At 41.8% G+C, this 21,925-nt stretch overlaps 1 protein-coding gene across 1 annotated transcript in view; it reads right to left on the bottom strand.

Annotated features, from left to right (window-relative positions):
* Positions 1-2,718: 2,718 nt before the first annotated feature.
* Positions 2,719-21,925, bottom strand: part of ank3b (ankyrin 3b) — a 754,597-nt gene continuing 735,390 nt past the window's right edge. Inside the window, exons 39-45 of the mRNA XM_041209573.1 lie at positions 20,437-21,106; positions 17,410-17,836; positions 14,013-14,093; positions 9,470-9,553; positions 9,203-9,334; positions 7,251-7,347; positions 2,719-4,163 (exon numbers count right to left, since the gene is read on the bottom strand). Coding sequence (XP_041065507.1) covers positions 7,276-7,347; positions 9,203-9,334; positions 9,470-9,553; positions 14,013-14,093; positions 17,410-17,836; positions 20,437-21,106 — 1,466 coding nt within the window. The 3' untranslated portion in view covers positions 2,719-4,163; positions 7,251-7,275. The remainder of the gene's footprint in view (positions 4,164-7,250; positions 7,348-9,202; positions 9,335-9,469; positions 9,554-14,012; positions 14,094-17,409; positions 17,837-20,436; positions 21,107-21,925) is intronic.

The following is a 21,925-nucleotide window of genomic DNA, read 5'->3' as shown; positions in this document are numbered from 1 at the left end:
CTTAAACCTGTGTGTTTTGTTCTTGATCCCTGCACCAATGGGAGCACCGATTTCAAAGGAATTCATTCATTGCATTAGTGAAGCTTTACACATGTTGAGTCTTTCTTTTGATATATGAGGTTCGAGCAGATCAGATTACGTTCACCTAGGTTTTGAACAGTGAGGCCATACTTTAAAAGGTAGCAAGATAAGGCAGTCACATTGAAAATTGACCAAAATAGACTGACTATTCCATTAAGCCTGTCCCACAACATGTTGGCTGAAGCATCCAAATAAACAGTTCTTCTGCTTGCAGCCATACCATCTCCTGGGAGAGGCAAAAAAAAAAATCCAGTATCCATAAGGGGAAAAAATATTCTGGAAAATTCCTCTCATCCTGTGATGCTGTCAGATCAATTGTTTGGGATATTAAGAGCCATGTAGAGAGGCACAGGAGAACCTCTATTGGTATAGGCAAAGGGAACATGAGACTCAATGATATTGGAATACTGGAAAGTCTTGCCAAGTCCCATCATCACATGCATGGGGGAAATAGGCCAAACTGTGGCGCTTAAGATCATAATAAACCTCATAGGAACAGTCACATCCCAATATTCGCAATGAGACAAAGAACTAAGTCAGAGGCATTGAATGAGAAGAAAGGTCATTCTTCCTTTGAGTCATTGCAGATGGATTGACTAACCAAGTAATCAGTACCTATAAACTGGCAGGTTAATGCAGGCACAATTGTACCATAAAATCTTGAAGAGTCAAAGATAATGATTACTGACAAAAAGGCCAATATATCTACCAATTAGTGCAGGTCAAGGCTTGAGAAAGTAAAACAGCAGAGGGATATGTAGCTGTATCGAGGGCTGTACCTGGGTGTTTCCGTGTATCCATCAAATCAACATTGGTTTGATTTTATGTATGGAAGCCAAACTTCTAACGCAGTGTTAACATGTCTTCTTGGGTTCCTGAAGTGAGCTAATCTAAGACAACATGCCACTTGATGTCTAAGTTTTAAAATTCAAGGTCCCTGAGCTTAAGGGAGGTCCCAATTAATGAAATAAAACAGAAAATGCTGGAAAAACCCAGCCAGTCTGGCAGCATCAGTGGAGAGTTAAACAGAGTTAAGAGCTCTGAAGAGTCACACGACTCGAAGCTTTAACTCTGTTTATCTCTCCACAGATGCTGCTGGACCTGCTGAGATTTTCCACCATTTTCTGTTTTTATTTTAGATTAGCCCTAACTGATGAATACTGAGCAATAACAACTTGCATTTATATAGCACCTTTAATATAATAAAATGCCCAATGGTGCTGGACACCAAGCCACGTAACGAAATATTAGGCCAGATGACCAAAAGCTTGACCATAGAGGCAGGTTTTAAGAAGCATCTTAGAGGAAGAAAGTTAAAGAGATGGAGAGGCTTAGGAGGGAATTCCAGAGCTTACAGCCCAGGCAGCTAAAGGCATAGCCATCAATGGTGCAGTGATTAAAATCTGGTATGGTCAAGAATTGGCAGAGTATAGAAATTCAGGGGGGCTGTAAGGCTGGAGGAGATCACCGAGTTAGGGAGGGATGAGGCAATGGAGGGATTCGGATACAGAAGTGAGAATTTTAAATTCAAAGTGTTACTTAATTGGGAGCCAATGTAGGTCAGTGAACATGGGGCGATAATAGAACAGCACAAAGAGTTCCCATGGAATATAAATATTTACATATTTTACCTTCATTCCTGATTTCTAGCATACTTTTTCAGATATCGTAGGGAGGAGTTTTTATATATAGTAAACCGCCCTTATAAAAGGGTCCTCAAATATTAGTTCACCTCTGATGACTATATTACTAAAACAGATTTGAAAGATAGAAAGCAATTCCTGAATCGTTTTAAGAGCATGAAAAAATCAGCTCAGAAAATGCTTGAATTATGTTTTGTTGTCTGGAAAATAATTTTTTCTTGCTCTGACCATACAGGTTAGATCACTTCATTCGTTGTGCCTCTATTTCAGGAAATGGTCTCCTAAGACGGGGATAAGAAGGAATTTTTTTCTCTCAGAGGGTTGAGTCTTTGGAACTCTCTTCCTCAAAGGCAGGGTCTTTGAATATTTTTAAGGCAGAGCTAGATAAATCCTTGATTAACAAGAGGGTGAAAAGTTTTGGGGGTAGGCAGGACTGTGGGGTTGAGGTTACATTCAGATCAGCCATGATCTGATGGAATAGCGGAGCAGGCTCAAGTGGCCTATTCTTGCTCCCAATCCATATATTCGTATGTCTATGTGAAAGCTTAATAGACTGGCAAACAAGAGCTATTATATGTTACAGTTAATAACTGTGAATAAAGTTCAAATATTTTAATGCCAGAGTCAATCCAAGTAAAATCTGTATAACACTCAGGATATTTTGTTCAAGGTGCAGACCGCTGCAACAGAGGCACAGGTGAGATGTTCTGGAATAGCCTTCTTTCTGCGGTGTCAACACTAAAATGATAGACTCTTGTGTGGAAGAGAGAACTGGAAACCCCAGTTTGAAACCCTAGAGAGTTCGTCACCCTAGCTGGGTGTCTGTGATCTCCTCGTACGAGACGGATATTTTAGTTGGTCACTCATACATAGGCTAGTCACCACCAACTGAGGCCATCTTGACAGGACTGACCAGGAAACGGTAGGGTCTAGCTCACCTGCTGCAATTTACTACAAGAGTCAAGCTTTCTAAAGAAAATGCACAAAATACTAGTGATTTAACACAATTTATTTTTGCTTGAATAATCAACTGGATCATTCAGTGGAGTTTTGTTGTTTTCATACATTGTTATAAGAGCTATCTTCAGTGACTGCTTAATGTTTTCATATGAATATAATCAACAAAGGAGAATAATTCACCAAACTCAAATGTAGAATGCCCTTTTAACCACAGCAGGCCTTAACAACCTATTATTACACTGCTAGAAAAGATTACAGATGATCGGCTTATGGAAAGACTTCTACATCTTATCGCCAATACACATGATACAGTAATAATTTTACACCGTGTTGCCAGTCTACAAGCATGTACATCCCCATTGTCTCAACTCGGTTTTTCAATACTGTGCCTGCAAGAGAATTAGTTCAACTATTGAATTGCAAGCATAAACCCCTCTAAAAGCAAGAACTTGAAACACTTCCCTTTGCATAATGTATGGCATCTTTTAAGGTTGTTTTAGTTTATTAAAGAAAAGCAAGAAAAAAATAAAAAGAAGAGAAACGTGCGATAAGTCCCGTGTTAAATTTCAACACTGTCTGCAAACTCAGGGGCAGGGGGGAAAAAAAAGTTTAATTAAAATGAGGGACACATGCATCGGAATATTGGTGCTTTGAAGATACTTTGTTTTTAGAATATTTTTTCTCACTAGAATTACACATTTTCTTCCCAATGTTTTTGAAAATCATTTTAAACTGTGCAGTGTAGTCTGAAAGAAAGCTATCTCAGTTAAAATGAAGCCAGCGTTTTTGCATATACAAAGATTATACCTTTTCTATTAATTGTACAAGAAATCGTGGAGTCACACTCAAAACACTTTTAAGTAGGTGGAATCAACTTTTAAAGCGTGAATCGGACACTAAAACAGTTGAAGTGCTGTTAGTGCGTTTGTGTTGCTTCCAAAAACGCCACCTGATCAGAATTTTAATTTTTTTTTACAGAGTTCTTTATGTACAGCAAAACCATTTATGATTTTTTTTTGTTGTGTTTTTTTTTCTTTTTTTTTAAATAAGCAAGTAGATTTTTAATACCCTGAAACCATGGGTTCAAGAAAATTATAAGGCTAGATGCTGTGTGTAATCAGTGATTCGAACACTCCTTGCTGGAACCTCAACATGTTATGATCTGCTGTGAACATCCCCAGTCACAGGAAAGGTATCAAAGGTGCTAAATAAAAAACTCCTCAGCTGGATTTGAAAAGTCGCCTGTACCGTCGGCGCTCTGTGGCGCCTGGCGCGCACCAATTGCACTCTCTTCAGGTCAACGAATGAAAGTGATTTCCCATGCGGTTTTAAAGTTGCTCATGCTAAATTAAAAGATCCTCTTGTATCTAAACCATGCTTTAATGTGTGAAAGCAGCAGGCACACACTTCATCTGCAGTCGGCTCCTCCCTCTGCTCCAGCCATTTCCTTCTGGACACTGGCAGTAGAAAAATGCGTTTCTGTAAAAGAAAGGTAAACAGACGTGCATTTATATCACATCTCCCACACACACAGGATGTCCCACAGTGTTTCAAAGTCAAGTAAGTGCCTTTGAAATGTGCTTACTGTTTGAATGTAGGAAGCATGGCAGTCTATTTGCGTACAGCAAGGACCCATGGAAAACAATGTGGTGGTGACCAAATCATCTGTTTTAATGATGCTGACTGCAGGATATACACTGGCCGAGGACAATGGGGAGATCTCCCCAACTCTTCCTCAAAGGAGTCCACTTGAAAAGGCAGGTGGAGTCTCAATTTAACGTCTCATCTAAAAGATGGTCTGTCAGTGCAGCCCTCCCTCAATACTGCATTGGAGTGTCAGCTGGATTATGTGCTCAAGTCTCTGAAATGGAGCAATAACGCATGACCCTCAAGTGAGAGTGCTACTGCTGAGCCTTGGCTGACACCTAGGGCAAAATTTTTAGCTTGGCAGGCGGGCACATACCCAACCTGCTCGAGCATGAAATGATGTGTGTTGACTTTGGCTGAGCGTGCCAACATCAATGCGCAGTCACACGATAATTTGGTCAGCGGGCAGCGCCAGAGTTGACAGACCGCCTACTGCCAATTAAAAGGCCTGTTAAGGCCACTAAACAATCAATTAACTTAAATTTTTCACTGCCCGTCCAACCTTACTTTGCAAACCTCACCACAGGCGGGATGAGGTTTCTACAAGCAAATAAAAATACAATAAAAGTTTTAAAATTTAATTAATAACATGCCCCTGCTCATAAGACAAAGTCACATGTTTTATTACATTTTTATTTTTTTAATTTATTTTTAATAACTCATCTCCCCGAGGCAGCTCTGTGCCTCAGGAAGATTAAGAAGCGCGCACTCGTGCGCATGTGTGAAGTTCGCACTTGGCCCTCTCACCCTCCTCCCCCCCTGCTTGCACAGGTAGCGCTGAGCGCCGCCGCTTGTATTTCACGCTGGGAAGGCCTTATTTGGCCCACCAGTGTGAAATCGCCTTCCGGCCCCGATCATGGGCAATGGTCGGTTTCCTGACTGCCCCTGCCGAGCCCACCCACCAAGGGCAAAACTCTGCCCCTAAAATCAGAAGGACTAAGCAGATTAAACACGGTCCTCCTGAAGCCAACTTACAAACTGCATCACTTGGATTATCAGTCCTTTACATTGAAAGAGTCATACTTTCCATTGCAGTACAACAGCATTGTCACGTTCTCATTCCTCATTAGGGCACCCATTCAATAATCTTTATCATTTATCATTATAATTTATCTTTAGACTGACAAATTTAGGGAGCTCCTTTCCTGGACTTGAATCTAGGGCTACAGGGAATAGTGTCCACATTTGTAGATGGAGTGCATCTAAGTAATGGAGTTCCAAAGAAAACTGCAAGGAATTAATGACAAGGTGGTTTAATGGGTAAAAAAGATGGAATTTGATGTCACTAAATGCAAGCTGGTACATTTTGGATTAAAGAATGTCACGATTAAGCTTTGGATTGGCGAAAAGCAGAGTTTGGGCGGGGGGGGGGGTGTTTCAGGCACACAAGATGTTAGCTGCAATGCCTAAAATGAAAACGACCCACATCATAGGAAGAATGTTGAGGCAGTGGAGATAATACATTGCAGATTGACTAGAATGGTGCCTGGTATGATGAAATACAAATAGAAAGAAAGTCTTGATAGAAGTGTTTTAACATCGTCAAGGAATGGGGAAGTACAGATAGACACAGGTCCCTTCCAATGTTTGAGGGATTGAGAATGAAAGAGCTTTGACCTAAGATCAAATACAAAAGGTTGGGGATAAGAGCAGCAGAAACATTTTCCAAACAGAGGCTATTAAACATCCAACTGGAGTTAGTGATTGAAGGAGAGGGGAATATGAAGATATGGGGACAGGGTAGGCACCTGGACAACACGTAGCGAGAAACATAGGCTGCTTGGGTCAAACTGCTTGCCTTGAGTCGTAATTTCTATGTGATACAGCTTCTAGCTTGGATGAAATAAGGAACTTATATGCTCTCATTTTACAACACAACTTTCTTCCTCTCTATATGTAGTTCAGGCAATTACAAAATTCTTCCGATGGAATTTATTAGGCATTACTTCCAATCAAATGGTTAGAACAGGATTAATAAAACAACTGGATTCAAATTCTAGCCAATTTTTTCCAAAAGATCTTTGCTTTATTATTAAGTTTCATAAGCATTTTGAAAACAATTCCCATTGCCCACGATTTCGCAGTGTGATCTGGGTTTAAACTCACATACTGATAAAAGCAGATGACATAAAACTTGGACATATTGTGAACTGCGAGGATAGTGTTGGACTTCAAGAGGACGTAGATGGGCTGCTGTAATGGCTGGACATGTGGCGGATGCAATTTAGAGAATTGCAAAGTGATACAATTTAGGAGGAAAAGTGAGGTGAGGCAATATAGAGGACACAATTCTAAACAGGGCTGCAGGAACAAAAAGACCAATTGTTGAAGGTGTGAGGGAATATTCAGAAACTGGTTTAAAAGATGTATGGGACACTGGGCGTTATTAATTGAGGAATAAAGCGTATAAAGGCAAGGAAGTCATGATGGATGTTTATAAAACTCTGGTTCTGCCTCATCTAGAGCATTGCATCCAAGTCTGGGCACCGCATTATAGGAAGGATGTGAAGGCTTTAGACAGGGTGCTGAAAAGATTTACGAGAATGGTTCCAGGGATGAGGGACTTCAGATAGGTGGATGGATTGGAGAAGCTGGGGTTGTTTTCCTTACAGAAAAGGAGGCTGAGAGGAGCGTTCAAAACTTTGCAGGGCTGCTGGCAGTGTGTGGGTCTGAGTGCTCTTGCCAAGGGCTGCCATGGGCATGTTGTGTGCTGTAACCATTCTATAATTCTATGAGAAGCAAAGTTGTGCATTTAATGGTCACCTTTATGTAATGAGCAAAGTCTGATTCCACATCAACACTGGAGGCCAGTAATAGTGTACTCGCATTCTTTTTCACTGCTACAGCAGCTCTATACAAAATCTAAACAGTAGGTGGCACTGTCAGACATCTACTCGCTCAGGTTTATTGTACCTGTACCTTTATCTTGGCTCTTGGCAGACCATTAGTGAGTCTTCTTATCAACCTGTCTAGTCGTCTCCTTTTTCACTCTGATAACTTTATACCCTTCAACCTGCTAAGGCAAAAGAAATAGCAGTTGGCCTCTTGAGTCTGTAACACAATAGTCCGCAGAGCCAGACACTGCACTTTCAAAAGAAACCTCATTCTTAAAGCTTTAAAACGTGTTAGTTTGATGAGTCAATAGTGTTTAAGTAGTTGTTTTTAAAAATTTTGCCATGATTTATGCCCCACACGAACAGGTCATACAGATGGCAAGAGAAAGGACCTGTAAGAAATGTCATCAACAAATCAGTGCCAGAAAGAAAGCTCAGTGAGAGGAAAACCAAAAAAGGTCAACCAGTGTTAGAAGAATCACCGCACAATGTGAAAATCTGAATCAAGGCACCTACAGTAATCAGGTCCAACTTTACTCCTGCAAATATTAAGTTCCAACATTGCCATGAATGGTGTAAACAAACGTGAGCCTGTATAAAGAATAACTCAATTATCTATGCCCGAACGTTCATCAGCAAATTCCCAACACATCGGAGAATGCCAGCTGAATGCCAGCACAAATTCCACATCAAGATCAGGATGAGCAGCAGTTATTTTTGCAGTGTTGGAAATCCGTTGAGCAGTCATTAAAAAGATCTCGAGCAGCTTGTGTGCAAAGCATAAGAAGATTTAAGCTGAAGCCAGGCACGCTTTTCTAGACTTGACTGATGTGGCAGAAGCAGGTGCATCACAAGATAAGTGAGCTGAGGCCCTCACTGCAGGAAGCACTTTTAGTCTCAGGACATCGCAGCAAAAAAAGTCCACTCCAATCAGTTTGAAAATAATTTCACACACAGCAGAATTAACAATTAGCTGCAAAACACTTAAAAGGGCCAGTTCCCATAATAATACTACCCTTACCCCGACCCCATCAAACTAATATTTTAGGTGAATTACTATTTTGCAAAAATAAAGCACGGAATGGAGAACTGAGTCCATGGAAAACCTAAGACTCAAAAACCTGAATTAACCGGAATTCTCTTCTATGCAAATGTGAGCATTGGATAAACAGCATACAATCTCATTTGCAAAATATAACTTGGTGTCAAACAGCATCAGATCTACCTATTAACACGGAACCAAAACAGGACGGCAGGATTCAGCAACAAGAACCGGCTCACTCACAGATTCTGCAAGATTCACCAGTTAATTCAAAGATTCAGCAAAATAACTGGTTAACTGAGAGGTTCAGCAACAATAACTAGTTAACTAAAAGTTTCAGCAATACTGAATGGTTAAAATTCCTTAATTGAGGCAATCTATAATAATGCAACTCCAAGTTCTTGTCTACACAGTTCAGCATGATTGTGAGTTCTTCCATTATATCGTTTATATTATTTAATTTCCAAAGCCTGTGCTGGTTTGCAATCAATTTATGGAACAGTTGACAGTTTTGCTTCTAAGTACGTGCTTAGGACAAAAGACAACGAATTTGGCAAAAATTGCAGGGCAACGGGGAAAAAATAGGGGAGTGGGACTAATTGGATAGCTTTTTTAATGAGCCAGCCTGGGTACGATGGGCCGAATGACCTCTTTCTATACTATTCTATGACAAACTTGAACATTTTTCACTCCTATTCCTCAGGCATTGGCACAAATAAGGAGAATTCAACTCTCAGTCCACTAGCTTCCTCTACTTGTAACATTTTCAACCTCTACCATATTAAGTGCTCTTCAGCACTGACTGAATGGTTACTAATTCAGTGAGGGAGATGAAGAAGAGAGGTGAACTATTTTGGAGTTAAGACCACTGTGCCCGCCCCCACCCACACCCTCCACCACTTTTGTCTCCTGCGAAGCAGATTTCTCATCACCAATTTATCACAGCTAATAATTAATTCTACCATCATTCTCTCTTTTGTTAAACAGCTGCAAACCTCCTGTCCCATGGCACCACTTCCAAGGTAGCCAGTGCCCTCCTCAGCGCCTCGTCCTACCCTGTGAAGTTCATCATCCTCTCGCTCCTTGCCTGGAGGCAAAACAAGCCGACTCACCACTGTCCGGGTCACCTAGGGGAAAGGTGATGGAATTGGAAGGAAATTCAAAGATTAAAGAGAAACTGTGTTTGGTGCTTTAAGCCCAAACCTTGCACACAGCTCAAAGAGGAGAACATTTAACAAGCAGATAAAGCTGGTCAGCATTACTTTTCTGGTGATAACATTTCCATCGTCGTCGGTGAACTGCTCTTGCGTGACCGTCTCTCCGGGAACTTTCTTTGCGTCCTCTCCCTAAAGGGTGCATTACGTGAAAATTAAGGAGCGTTTTTTTTTAACAATGGGGCATAACACAGCATTGCAGCTCCGCACACCCACGACATCCCTGTCTGCCTAGAGTATGGTCAGTATTCTACTTAATCAGCAATCTTTTGTTTAAATGCAGTTTTTGGTACTGGGTTTGCCCAAGTCTCCAGGAAGTAAGAGATTAATCACCAGGGCACTGCAGTGAGCAATAAGCAGGAGAAAATGGTCATTAAAAATTGTGCTTACAAAAAAAATGTTCTTTCAATATTTTTCTTTATTAGTTCCAAAAATATCAGGCATGGGGAGAAAAAAATTTTTTGATCAAAAGTTAAGGATCTTCCACTTGGTTCATGAAGTGTCTATTCATTTTCTGATTGGTGTGTGAAGGCAGTGCCTCATTAATGTGGGCGTATTGGGGGACCAATAGCAGGCGCTGGGGTAGGTTACATGACAATATCTTGAGGGTCATGTCCAACCAGAGTTGGCAACTCCGACCTCGTTGAACTTTGTTCAGCACCTCTCCCTGTCACATGGCCATAGACAGCTTGATTTGTACTTCATGCTGACTGGTTACCCCGGCTCCCTTGAGTCTATGGGCCAGCCTAGGTGAAAAAGGCACCTTGGGAATAAACAGTGCTTGGAGCAGCAGCAGGCTGTCACAATAATGAAGTCCTGTAATGGAGATGGAATTACTTTTTAAAACAGGTATATTCAGTCTGGCTGCACTGCGACTAAGTGTAGGACCTTTGGATGCAGTACTTCAAGTTTTTGAATCTCAGTGTGAGCACAATAATTAAATTTTCTTTTATTTGAGTGCTTTTTTTGTAATTTAAAAATTGTCTTGGGGAAAAGTAACTTTGGGTCCCGGATTGCTCACCCAACTCATCAGATCCGGGAGGCAGACCCCCTCCTGCTCCACCTCCTCTCTGACTTGGAGGCCCCGCCCCCCCAACCCCTTTCCCAGTCCTGGGTGACCCTGTTAGCCCCATCTCAGCCTGAGAGATGTCCCTCCACTCATCCACTTACCCTGGCCATGCAACCCCTGCCCCTTCCCCATCTTCTTTCGAGCATGTGGAGATTTCATCTCAGTCAAGGCTCCATGAGCTTGCACAGATAGTCGAGCCATAATAATCTTGGTTCTAAGTCCATTTCCAGGTCCTTCAGTCACTCTCCTCTGTGGCTTACAGTGGATGTGAGCTAGAAGACCTGTGAAAATTCAGGGTACTTAACATTACAGTTATGGTGATTGTACTGTTAAGGGTAAACAGTTGGAGGGCATGAGTTGATTAAATATCTTGAGCACATATAAAGAGGGTCAGCTGGGATGCTGGGTGGAGTAGGTAGGAGGCAGAGATCTGTAATGTTGCATTCTGTAAATGTAGGAACTATCAAGTAAAAGTCTTGTGTGTAGTTTCATACTTTACCATCTGGCTTGGAATCCAGTTATCACTTACAAATGGAACAATCCTGTGCTCCCAAAAAAAACAAGTTGCACTTATAAATAATGTGTCTTGGCATATCCTGAGATGACCCAAAGTACTTTGCAATCTATGGATTATTTCTGCAGTGCTTTATTGTTCTTATGTAAACAACAACTTTGTTATGATGTCATGCATTAATCCAAGGAGTGGATTTGCATAGAACTCAAGATAATTATTCATACATCTCATACAAAAGCAGGTTATTACAGACTGTCAACATCACAAAAAAGTTGCTCTGTACATTTTGGAAAGTAGTTTCATGTTCAAACTCACAAGGCAAGCAGAAGTAATCTGAAAATCAGAAAAAGAACATTAACAGGAGAGGCACAGGAATCAGATTCTGCATCAAGCTTCAGTGTGGAGCTTTTGTTTACCTTGTTTTTTTAAATTAATGTCACAGCCAAAAAAAAGCCAGTGTGAGATAAGGTTTACACACCATCCAAAGCAAGAACACAACAGCAGTCAGAGCATGTTTTCTGTTTGATGTACAGTTTGATGGACCACACAGCCAACCCCGTTATAGAAAGGGAGAGCCACGACTCCCACCTTCTCCTATCCATCTTTTACACACTATGGTACATCATCAATTGCATGGTCCCAGCACGGAGCCTCGGTGCCTGGGGCAGCACATGGGGAATGGTATGCGCATGTGGCCCATGAATTTTGCATCCATTTATTTTAGAATCCATGCGTGTGCCTGAAGCACACTCCCTCCAGACAACGCCACACCGAAGGGTGACAATGCCAATGTGCCAAGTGTGTGAAATTAGGATTTATTTTCCTGTCAGCCTTTGCAATTTGTTTCCTCGTGCACATTTTTCTTAAATTTTGTCAGGGAGGCGACAGGACGAGACCAGGAAAGTCTCAGGGTTTTTGCTAAGCTCATGGGCTCTCATAGTGAGACAGGTCTGTCAGATTATTGATACTTTCTGCACCTTGAAGAGATTATATTCATAATCACCTCTGGTACTGGCAGAGATTTGGTTTTGATTATTGCCTCTATCATTGATTTAGCAATATGTTTGAATTGGGATGGAAATAAAAACAGAAAATGCTGGCAATACTCAGTGGGTCTGGCAGAATCTGTGGAGAAAGAGAAACACAGTTAATATTTCAGGTCTGTGGCCTTTCATCAGAATGTCTGGTGAAAGGTCACGACCTGAAACATTAACCCCCATAATAAAACACACACAGGCACATACACACAGACATACTGACACACATTCACACCAATACTAATACACACCCATATTAAAACACACAGACAGGCACACCAGCACACTGATACACACACACCCCCACAGCGGCAGACATACACACAATGACACACACACACACCCACACACACAAACATTCACATACCCACACAGACACACACACACCCACACATACAGACACACACACTGACGCACACAGATACACACACTCACACTGACAGGCATACACATACCCACACAGACACCCACACACACTCACCAACACATACAAACACACCAACCCACACAGACACCCACCCACACAGACACCCACACTAAAAGCACGCTGACACACCCACAAATACACAGATCCACACTGACATACACACACATATCCACACTAATACACCCACACTGACCACCCATTCTAACAAATATCCACACTCATGCTAAAAGCACACTGACATACCCACACTGACACATACATGCACACACATAACCACACTGGGACGTATATTGACAAACACGCTTTCTCTTTTATTCACTCCAGCAACACTGAATAATTGTGTCTCATGGATCTATTTGATCATTTCAAACTATACTTATGCTGTTAACCTTCAAACCTGTTCCTAACTGGGGATTTATTTACCCACTCAACTTTTGAGTTAATCAGTGGAGCGGCGGCTCCCAGTAAATGTGTTCTACCAATCTTGATCTTTTAGTGAGACAAAGTCCATGGTTGTACAAAATGTGCGTGATTTGTGGAAGGAGTAGACACCTTGGCTCAAAAATAAAACATTTCTTGCTCTACGCTAGCTCGTGCTCCAACATATAACAACTTCTGTTCCATAATATCAACTCAGCTCTTGGGGCAATGTCACAGAATGCAAACTAGGATCCTTTAAAGAAAAGGAAGCAGATAGGTAAACTGATTAAGGCAGTAAGTCCGTGAGAGCTGAAGAGGGTCAGAATCCACCCATGGTTTGTACAGAGCTGAAGGTTGGCATTCAGGGCAATACGTAGGTGTGATTGATAAGTTGTTCCCAATCTTCCTGAACTTTAGGGGGAATAGTTAGTGAGCGCTCAGGCTGCCCCTAGTGATCAACAGAGGATACGCATGTCTGAAGTAAGGCAAGAACAGGCTGTCTCGTCCACAATGCCTAAAGTAGTCAAACATCTGGGCAACCCTCACTGCCTAAACTCATATTTGAAGACTGGCTGGTTGCTTTAGGTACCAGAGAGTGCCTGTCACAGTGGGAAATTCAGTAAAAGAAGAATGAAGTTAAGAAAATTGATGAAAAAAGGAAAGCAGGTGCATCAACAGGTACAACTGAAAAACGCTCAGTGAAAAGATAAAATTGTAATTTAAAAGCAAAATACTGCAGATGCTGGAAATCTGAAACAAAAACAAAAATAGCTGGAAAAACTCAGCAGGTCTGACAGCATCTGCGGAGAGGAACACAGTTAATGTTTCAAGTCTGATGAAGAGTCACCCGGACTCGAGAAGTTAACTGTGTTCCTCTCCGCAGATGCTGTCAGACCTGCTGAGTTTTTCCAGCTATTTTTGTTTTTGTTTAAAATTGTAATTTAATGCACTGGTCACATCAATGAGCAAGAATTTGGAAAATGTTCATCAAACCGACAGATCTCATGAAAGACATGCTCAAAAGCCCAAAACACAAAAAACTAGAGAATGCCAAGCAGGAACACAGCAAATATTTGCAGTCCAAAACTTTCTCCAAGCAAGGTCAAACTCAGAGGACTGGATACCTTCAGAATCACCCTGCGGCGAGTCACCCTGGTAGTAATAATCTCTTCCTCATCCGAGCTATTCTCGCCTTCCTCAAGTTCCTGATTGATGCATTTTAGCACATTTTGTTATGAGATGGCATGTAACATGATAGCCAACATGGATAGATGTAGTTGCTTTAAGCCAGTGGGATCTACCTGGCATGTCACCACTTATCATTGACTGGGTGTTTGCAAGGTGTTGCATGAGGTTTGCTTCATTTGATGCCTACAGTCATTATTTAATAGCTCCTTCGAAAGAGTGGCCTATATAGGAGCAGCCAAAGCTGAGAAAACTGAGGCACTGTTTTGGCAATCACTCGTAAGGCAACTCAATAATAATCTCAAATCAATATATTTTACAATTTTAACCGTTCCTTTAAGTTGAAGCTGGCTTTTTTCTTTTATCTCTGATGCTCTCTTTTGGGAGCAGGGCAGGGAGTGCGAGTGGTTTCTTTAGATAAAGGTACCTGTCCCCTTCCATTTAAAGCGTTAATTGGAATATTTTTACTCCTCAGGTTTCACGAGAAAACTTCGACATATTTTGGAAGAAAAACGCTGATAATCATTGAATTGGGGAATTAGGATTTACACTCAACTTCACTTGTCATCAGGCACAGCTTTCGTCATATTTCAAACTGTGGGTTCATTAAGATGATGGCTAACAAACTAAATAACGTGAAAAGAGGGAATGTAACCAAATTAAGACCTTTAATGCATCACAAAGATGTTCAAGTTAAAATCTTTCCCGTTGTCCCTCAATTTGAATTGGATACATATACCAATCTGAAGCTCTGTGTTCAAGGACAAACACACACGGCTTTGTCCATCTAATTTCAAACCAAGTCCTTGCTGCAGATGCCAGTGCAGGTCATGGTGCCACTGCATCATGGGAAAACACATGGCACGTAAGCCAGGTGTGGCTTTGAAACGCAGCACATTCCAAAAGATGAATTAATTCACTGTCGATGACAATGAAAAACACCGGCAAATAATCCAGCCATTTTATTAGCGGATTATCCAATGGTATCTGTCTATAGTCAAAGCATGGTTAGGTACACCAGTAATTATTAAATGACCTAAGATTTAACTCTGTTCAAGTCCTAAACAATTCCCCAGGATTTCTAATGAAAAATTATTAACATTTTGTGGTAATGTCCATTCACCGTCCAGGACACAGGCCAGTGACTAGGGCAAAGGGGTTTGAATAGAGGATGGGAATGCAGGAGTGAAAGGAGGAGTGGAGGAGCGAGGAAAGTGGGGTACCATTACATCAGTGTGCTATAAACGGAATTACATTTAATAAACTCAATTTAATTCATAATTAATTAATCTTTTGGGATGCGCTGTTTCAAAACCACACTTGGCTTACCTGCCTGTGTTTTCCCATGATGCAATGGCACCATCACCTGCACTGATTTGACACTAATCTCTCTTGTTACTTTATTCCTCAGAATATTACATGAAGTGGTCACCTTGCAATTCGCTTTTAATATATCATCAAAGGCTTTCCTCTCACTCTGAACCAGTATTGCATCATCTTTCTGCTAGAGAATTATTTTTGCCTCTACTGGATTGTATTTATCAGGTGGGCAATGAAACTGGGCAGAAAGAACATAAGAACTAGGAGCAGGAGTAGGCAATTCAGCCCCTCGAGCCTGCCCCGCCATTCAATACGATCATTTCGGCCTCAACTCCAATTTCCCGCCTTCTCCCCATAACCTTTCAACCCGTTACTAATTAAAAATCTGTCTATCTCCTCCTCAAATTTATTCTGCGTCCCGGAATCCACTGCATTGAGGTAGTGAATTCCACAGATTCACGACTCTTTGAGAAAAGTAATTCCTCCTCATCTCTGATTTAAATCTACCACCCTTTAGCTAAAACTATGGCCTCTCATTCTAGAATGTCGCTCAAGTGGAAACATTTGCTCCACATCTACTTCGTCTATCCCCTTTAGCGTCTTATATACCTCAAATAGATCTCCTCTCATCCTTCTAAACTCTTGTGAGTATAGGCCGAAATTGCCCAATCTCTCCTCATAAGACAAACCCCACATCTCTGGAATCAATCTAGTAAACCTCATCTGAACTGCCTCCAATCCAACTACATCCTTCCTCAAATAAGGGGGCCAAAACTGTGCACAATGCAGGTGTGGTCTCACCAATACCTTGTACAGTTGCAACAACACTTACCTATTTTTATACTCTATTCCTTTAGCAATAAATGCTAAAATTCCACTTGCCTTTCTTATTACCTGCTGTACCTGCATACTAGCTTTCAGCGATGCATGCACGAGGACACCCAGATCCCTCTGCACTGAAGCATTCTGAAGTTTTTCTCTATTTAAATAATAAGTCGCCTTTTTATTCTTCCGACCAAAATGGATAACCTCACATTTATCCACGTTAAACTCCATCTGCCAAATTTTGGTCCATTCGCCTAACCTGTCCATATCCATTTGTAAACTTCTTATTTCTTCTTTGCAACTTACTTTCCCACCTATTTTGGTGTCATCTGCAAATTTAGCTATAGTACCTTCTATCCCTGAATCCAAGTCATTAATATAGATTGTAAATAGTTGGGCCCCAAGGACTGAACCCTGTGGCACCCATCTAGTTATAGCTTGCCATCCAGAAAAAGACCCATTTATCCCAACTCTCTGTTTTCTGTTGGTTAGCCAATCCTCTATCCAAGCTAATATATTACCCCTAACTCTGTGTGGTCTTATCTTGTGTATTAATCTTTTGTGCAGCACCTTATCAAAGGCCTTCTGGAAGTCCAGATATATGACATCCACAGGATCTCCACTGTCCACTTTGCTTGTCACATCTTCAAAGACCTCTAGCAAATTAGTCAAACACTATTTACTCTTCATAAAACCATGCTGACTCTGATGGATTGCATTTTGACTTTCCAAATGCCCCATTACTACTTCCTTAATAATGGATTCCAGCAATTTCCCAACGACAGACGTTAAACTAACTAGTCTATAGTTTCCTACTTTCTGTCTCTCCCCCTTTTTGAATAAGGGCATTATATTAGCATTTTTCCAATCCACTGGAACCTTTCTAGAATCCAGGGAATTTTGGAATATTATAGCCCATGCTTCCACTATCTCCGCTGCCACTTCCTTTAAGACCCTGGGATATAGGCCATCAGGTCCTGGGGACTTGTCACCCTTTAATCTATTTTGAAAGGGATTGTCTGGTATGATTGGTGAATAATGAAAGTACAAAAGAACCAATCGGAAGGAGCAAAATACAGATTCCTAACCAATGAGCAAGAGGAACACAGACTCAATGGTCCAAAACATAGACAAAACAGGAGTTTACCAATTAAAATATATCATTATACACATAAAGGAAAGTTACATTACCTGAGCTTTGTGTTCTGCTTGTAGAGAGCCATCGTCCCTGAAGCTCGATCCCGATTTAATGACCTCTGATGTAACCCAACTTGTTTTCTTCTCGCTGGTTAACAGAGGACCTCCGTGCTCCTCGGAACCCGGCCTCCTCGTGTCCGCCAGGTCTTTCTGCAATTCTGTCATGGGCTCTGCCTGTTCTGTAATTAGCGCCGAACGCTTCTGGACCTTTCCATTCAGTGTTTTTCTGTCATGTGTTGTTACAGGCACATCATCGACTGCCTCCTGAATCAAAGGCCCCACTGTTGCATGGCTCGACTCTCTTTGACGTTCCAACATATGTACATCATGTTCCCCATTCTCCTCAGGCTTTAAAACCTGTCCTTTCATATGAACCACAATGGACCCAGCAAGATCATTCTTGATTCGCTGTTCTTGGAGACTGCAAAATATGAACATAATGATAAAATGTCCTTTTGATATGGAGCAGTGCAACGTATTAGATAACTCCTGTTTCTTAATTTCTAGATTTCTAATGTAAGACATTACATCTGCATCGATGTTCTATTTCTTTTGAGGAAAGATTAACTCTTGGGTTGTGGGCATCACTGTTAAGGTAACCACTTAATGTCCATGCTAGTTGTCCAGAGGAGACGATGCTGATCTTTCTTTTTGAATCACAGGGTAGCAGTTTAATACAACTGAGTGGCTTGGTAGGCCACTTCAGAAGGCAGTTAAGTGTCAACCACTTAAGTGTGGGACTAGAATCACACTTTGGCCGGACCAGGCAAGGAAGGCAAGTTTCCTTCCCTTAAGGACATTAGTGAACCAGGTGAGTTTTTATGATACATGGTCACGATTAGTTATACCAGCTTTTTCATTTCCAGAATTTTTAAAATTCAAATTCCTTAACTACCAGGCAAGATTTGGACCTGTGTCCTCTGGAAACTAGCCCAGTAACATGACCATTACAGTACTGCACTTCTTACAATTTCCAATCTACATCTAATATGCGAGACTTTCCATGTGTAACATCCAATTCTTGTATTCTATAACCATGAGAGCAATCAGCCGTCCTTCTGGTACGAATGGGGAATCAGTGGGAAATTTAATGAGTTAACATGTCTAAATTTTAAATAAGAGAAATGCATACCAGTAATTTGGGTGCAGAGATCAGAGCAGCCGAGTCCCCATTGCAGCCCTAGCTACTGGGAGCACTAAAGCATATAATGTACCTTGTAGGCTGCACTCACACCGGAGCCTGTGGATCCACGTCACACTCATGTAGACTTATCTCAACGGTTCATAAAACTAAAGGCGTATCTTTTCCCCATCAAATAAAGACCACTGCTTTGAGTGCTTTGGAATCTGGTTCCTGTCATTGCTGTTGTCCCCTCCTCTAGTTGGTACACAGTAGTTAGCCCTTCTATATCTTCCTGAGGTGGCTCACTCTTCTTACTGCCAGGCTAGACCAGAGGCATGTGGGCTGAGGGTTGTTAACAAGCGACTTGCTCAAGGTGTGCTCTCACAGACACATTTATGCATAGCTATAGCATATAAATCTATAATATTTTAAAGATCTTAATTTCTGTTGTCATGCTTTTGCCACCTTCTGCGTCAACTCTTTCCATTTCAAAATCCCATGTCCACATTGAAAATGGAAACTGCTTCTGTAAAGGTATCACACTGTCATTCATTCCTCCCACCACCGGTGGCACTGAAGCACTTCAGCTTTGTCTCTCCAAGCTCCTCAGGCTATACTGCAGGCAATCTGATCCTACACTCCACCAATCCTACTTCTCTGCTTCACAGACTGCCTGAAGTTTTGTTTTATAAAAATAAGGCCAGGGCTTATGACTTTTAAAAATGAGAGCTGAATTACATCAATATGCCTGATTGGATTCCCCAAGAAACCCCCAGCCCCCACCACCAAACACCACTTTTCAGGACAGCACTCAACTTCCAGCGTGTGCAGTGTAAGTCTATGATGTATGTCAGTGCTGGGGAATAGAAAACGCTCTGTTTCAGTCAATCCCTGTATCTGCATCAAACACCCCCAAGATCAGGGATGGCATGGTCAGGTGTAGAAGACTCAGTATATTATCATTGGGCAACTCAGAGAGCAAAGGCTGCAACACATTGGGGAAGTGGGGGTTGGGAGGGGTGTGTGTGGGGGAGAAAGGCTGGCCTAAAGGGCATCCCTCAGCCATGCTGTAAAAATGGGCCAAAATCCCAATCTCAGAAGAAAACCAAATCCTTCTACAGGCCCAATGTAGCAGTCCTAGAGTCACAAAGGCACAGAAGGAGACCATTCAGCCCATCCAATCCAATGTGTCTCACAATAGAAATCCTTTATGGCTTTTTGCCAAGGCTACCATTCATGTTTTGTGCTTGCACATGGACTCTCACCCTGTAGGAACTGGATAAAGACTATTTCAATTGGTTTCACAGCAAGTGCAGAAAGGAACTGAATTCCATCAGTCAGAAGCACTCCCTCCCCCTCCCCCCCCCCCACCACCCCTTCTAAGTCAGAAGGTTGAGGCTTTAAGTTTGAAAGCAAATATTTAACCATAAGATCTTGGGCATCAGATTCAGTTTGGTATTGAGGGACTGCTGCGCTGTCAGATGTTTTCTTTCAGATGAGACTTTAAAATGAGGTCCAGTATGCCCTCTCTGGTGGGTACAAAAGATGGTCCTATTTCAAAAAAAGATCAGAGAAGTTCTCTCTTGCCTCCTGAAAATATTTATCCCCCAAACAACATCACTAAAGTAGATTTTCTGGTCATTATCAGATTGCTGTTTGTGGGAGCTTTGTGTAAATTGGCTAACCCGTTTCCCACACTAAAACAATGATTACAATTGAAAAGTATGTCATTTGCTACAAATCACCCTGAGATGTTCTGGGGTCATTAGTAGTCTGTCTTGATTAAGACTCATCCTTAGATTTAAGGAATGGGAGTACAGTGTGCTCACACAATGCATCACTCAGTTCTCATCTCAATACACCCCAGTATCTTTAAGAGCAGTGAATATCCCACTTACTTGCCGTTATCATCATCCAGATTATCAATGCTTAAGTTGCAGCTTCTTGGGGTTGGTGGTTCTACATCAACACTGGATGCGTCGCTGTGCCAACCTGGAACTGTAAAAAATTCTCTCTGGGAATTCTGAGCATGGTGAAGATTCTGAACTTCTTCCTTTGTCACCTCCACATCATCTGAACCGTCGGACCCTGGCCCCGGCTGAACAACCTCGAGGGCTTCTATTTTGAACTCTCCAAGCTCCTCAGTGTCAGGCGCATCACCTCTTTCCTCTTGCTGAACTTGGGTGGAAGCGGCCTTTTGTCCGGCCATATTTTCCTCCTTCAGTGACTGATTGTGCTCCCCCGGCGGTATTTTACTGGAAGGCTGAGCAACACGGTCGCTGCTGTTCTCTGTGACCTGAAGATCAGACTCAAACACGGTGCCCACTGGCTCATTCACCTGCCCCTGCCCTGAAGCGACCCCTTCAGTGCCAGTGACTTCCAGTGACATTTCCTCGGCATTTACGACAGGCAGAGCTGCTTTTGGAGCTAAGGCTGGTTCATAGGGACTTGTGGGGAATGATTCTACACTAGAAAAATTACTAAAATAATCGTCACATCGGAGAGGGGTGGGTGGCATATAGCACAATCCAGCAGGTGTCAGCAGCTCCGTTTGGATGGAAGGGTAACCTGAATGAGTAAAACACAATGGCACGAGCTACAGATAACATGCACTAGCACATCACAGGAACATGACAGGTAATGATATCACAGCATGAAACCACTCAATGTAGATGGGTAAATGTTACTGTGAACTATACAATGGATTGATCAAAGAGGGGCTAATATAAAATACATATAGCACTTCCATCAGGCAGTTTCATTGCAATCAACCATCCGAATCTTACAAATTGGTTTCTTTGCAGATGAGAAATCCCATCAATGAGATTTAATTTTATTAAATTATTGATCCAGACTGGCAGTGTGATTACTTGAAATGAATACCACGGCAGGCATAACTAAAAAGGGTTCACAAATGATCAGACATTCTCCACTAGCCAATGAACTAGAGGCCATGTTAATTGTGCTTTGCCCGCCCCTCTGTACAAACGTAATGAAAGGTGCAGTCGGACAGTCAGTCTTAGGTTGATGCATGATTATTTTGGGTGCCCATCAATGCAAAGGTGGTCACGAAACTCAAATGCACTGAGAGTACTGTGGCCTCAAGGCGAGAGGTCCCTCACACACGCTGTCTCATACTGGTTTGGCTTCCAAGAATGTAGTATTAATCAATACGGAGTTCTGTCGAAGGGTCATGAGGACTCGAAACGTCAACTCTTTTCTTCTCCACCGATGCTGCCAGACCTGCTGAGTTTTTCCAGGTAATTCTGTTTTTGTTAATCAATACGGAATTGTTATTCGTGGTTTCTAAGTGGCTTTATAGTTTTTATTTTCCCAAAGCCTCACTACCAAAATAAAATTAATCTGAAGTTGACTGTTGGGTATTCT

Source organism: Carcharodon carcharias, chromosome 17 (genome assembly GCF_017639515.1).
Source record: "Carcharodon carcharias isolate sCarCar2 chromosome 17, sCarCar2.pri, whole genome shotgun sequence".
In the NCBI taxonomy this organism is placed as follows: domain Eukaryota; kingdom Metazoa; phylum Chordata; class Chondrichthyes; order Lamniformes; family Lamnidae; genus Carcharodon; species Carcharodon carcharias.
Note: the sequence above shows the minus strand (reverse complement) of the source record. Positions and strands in the feature narration are given on the sequence as shown.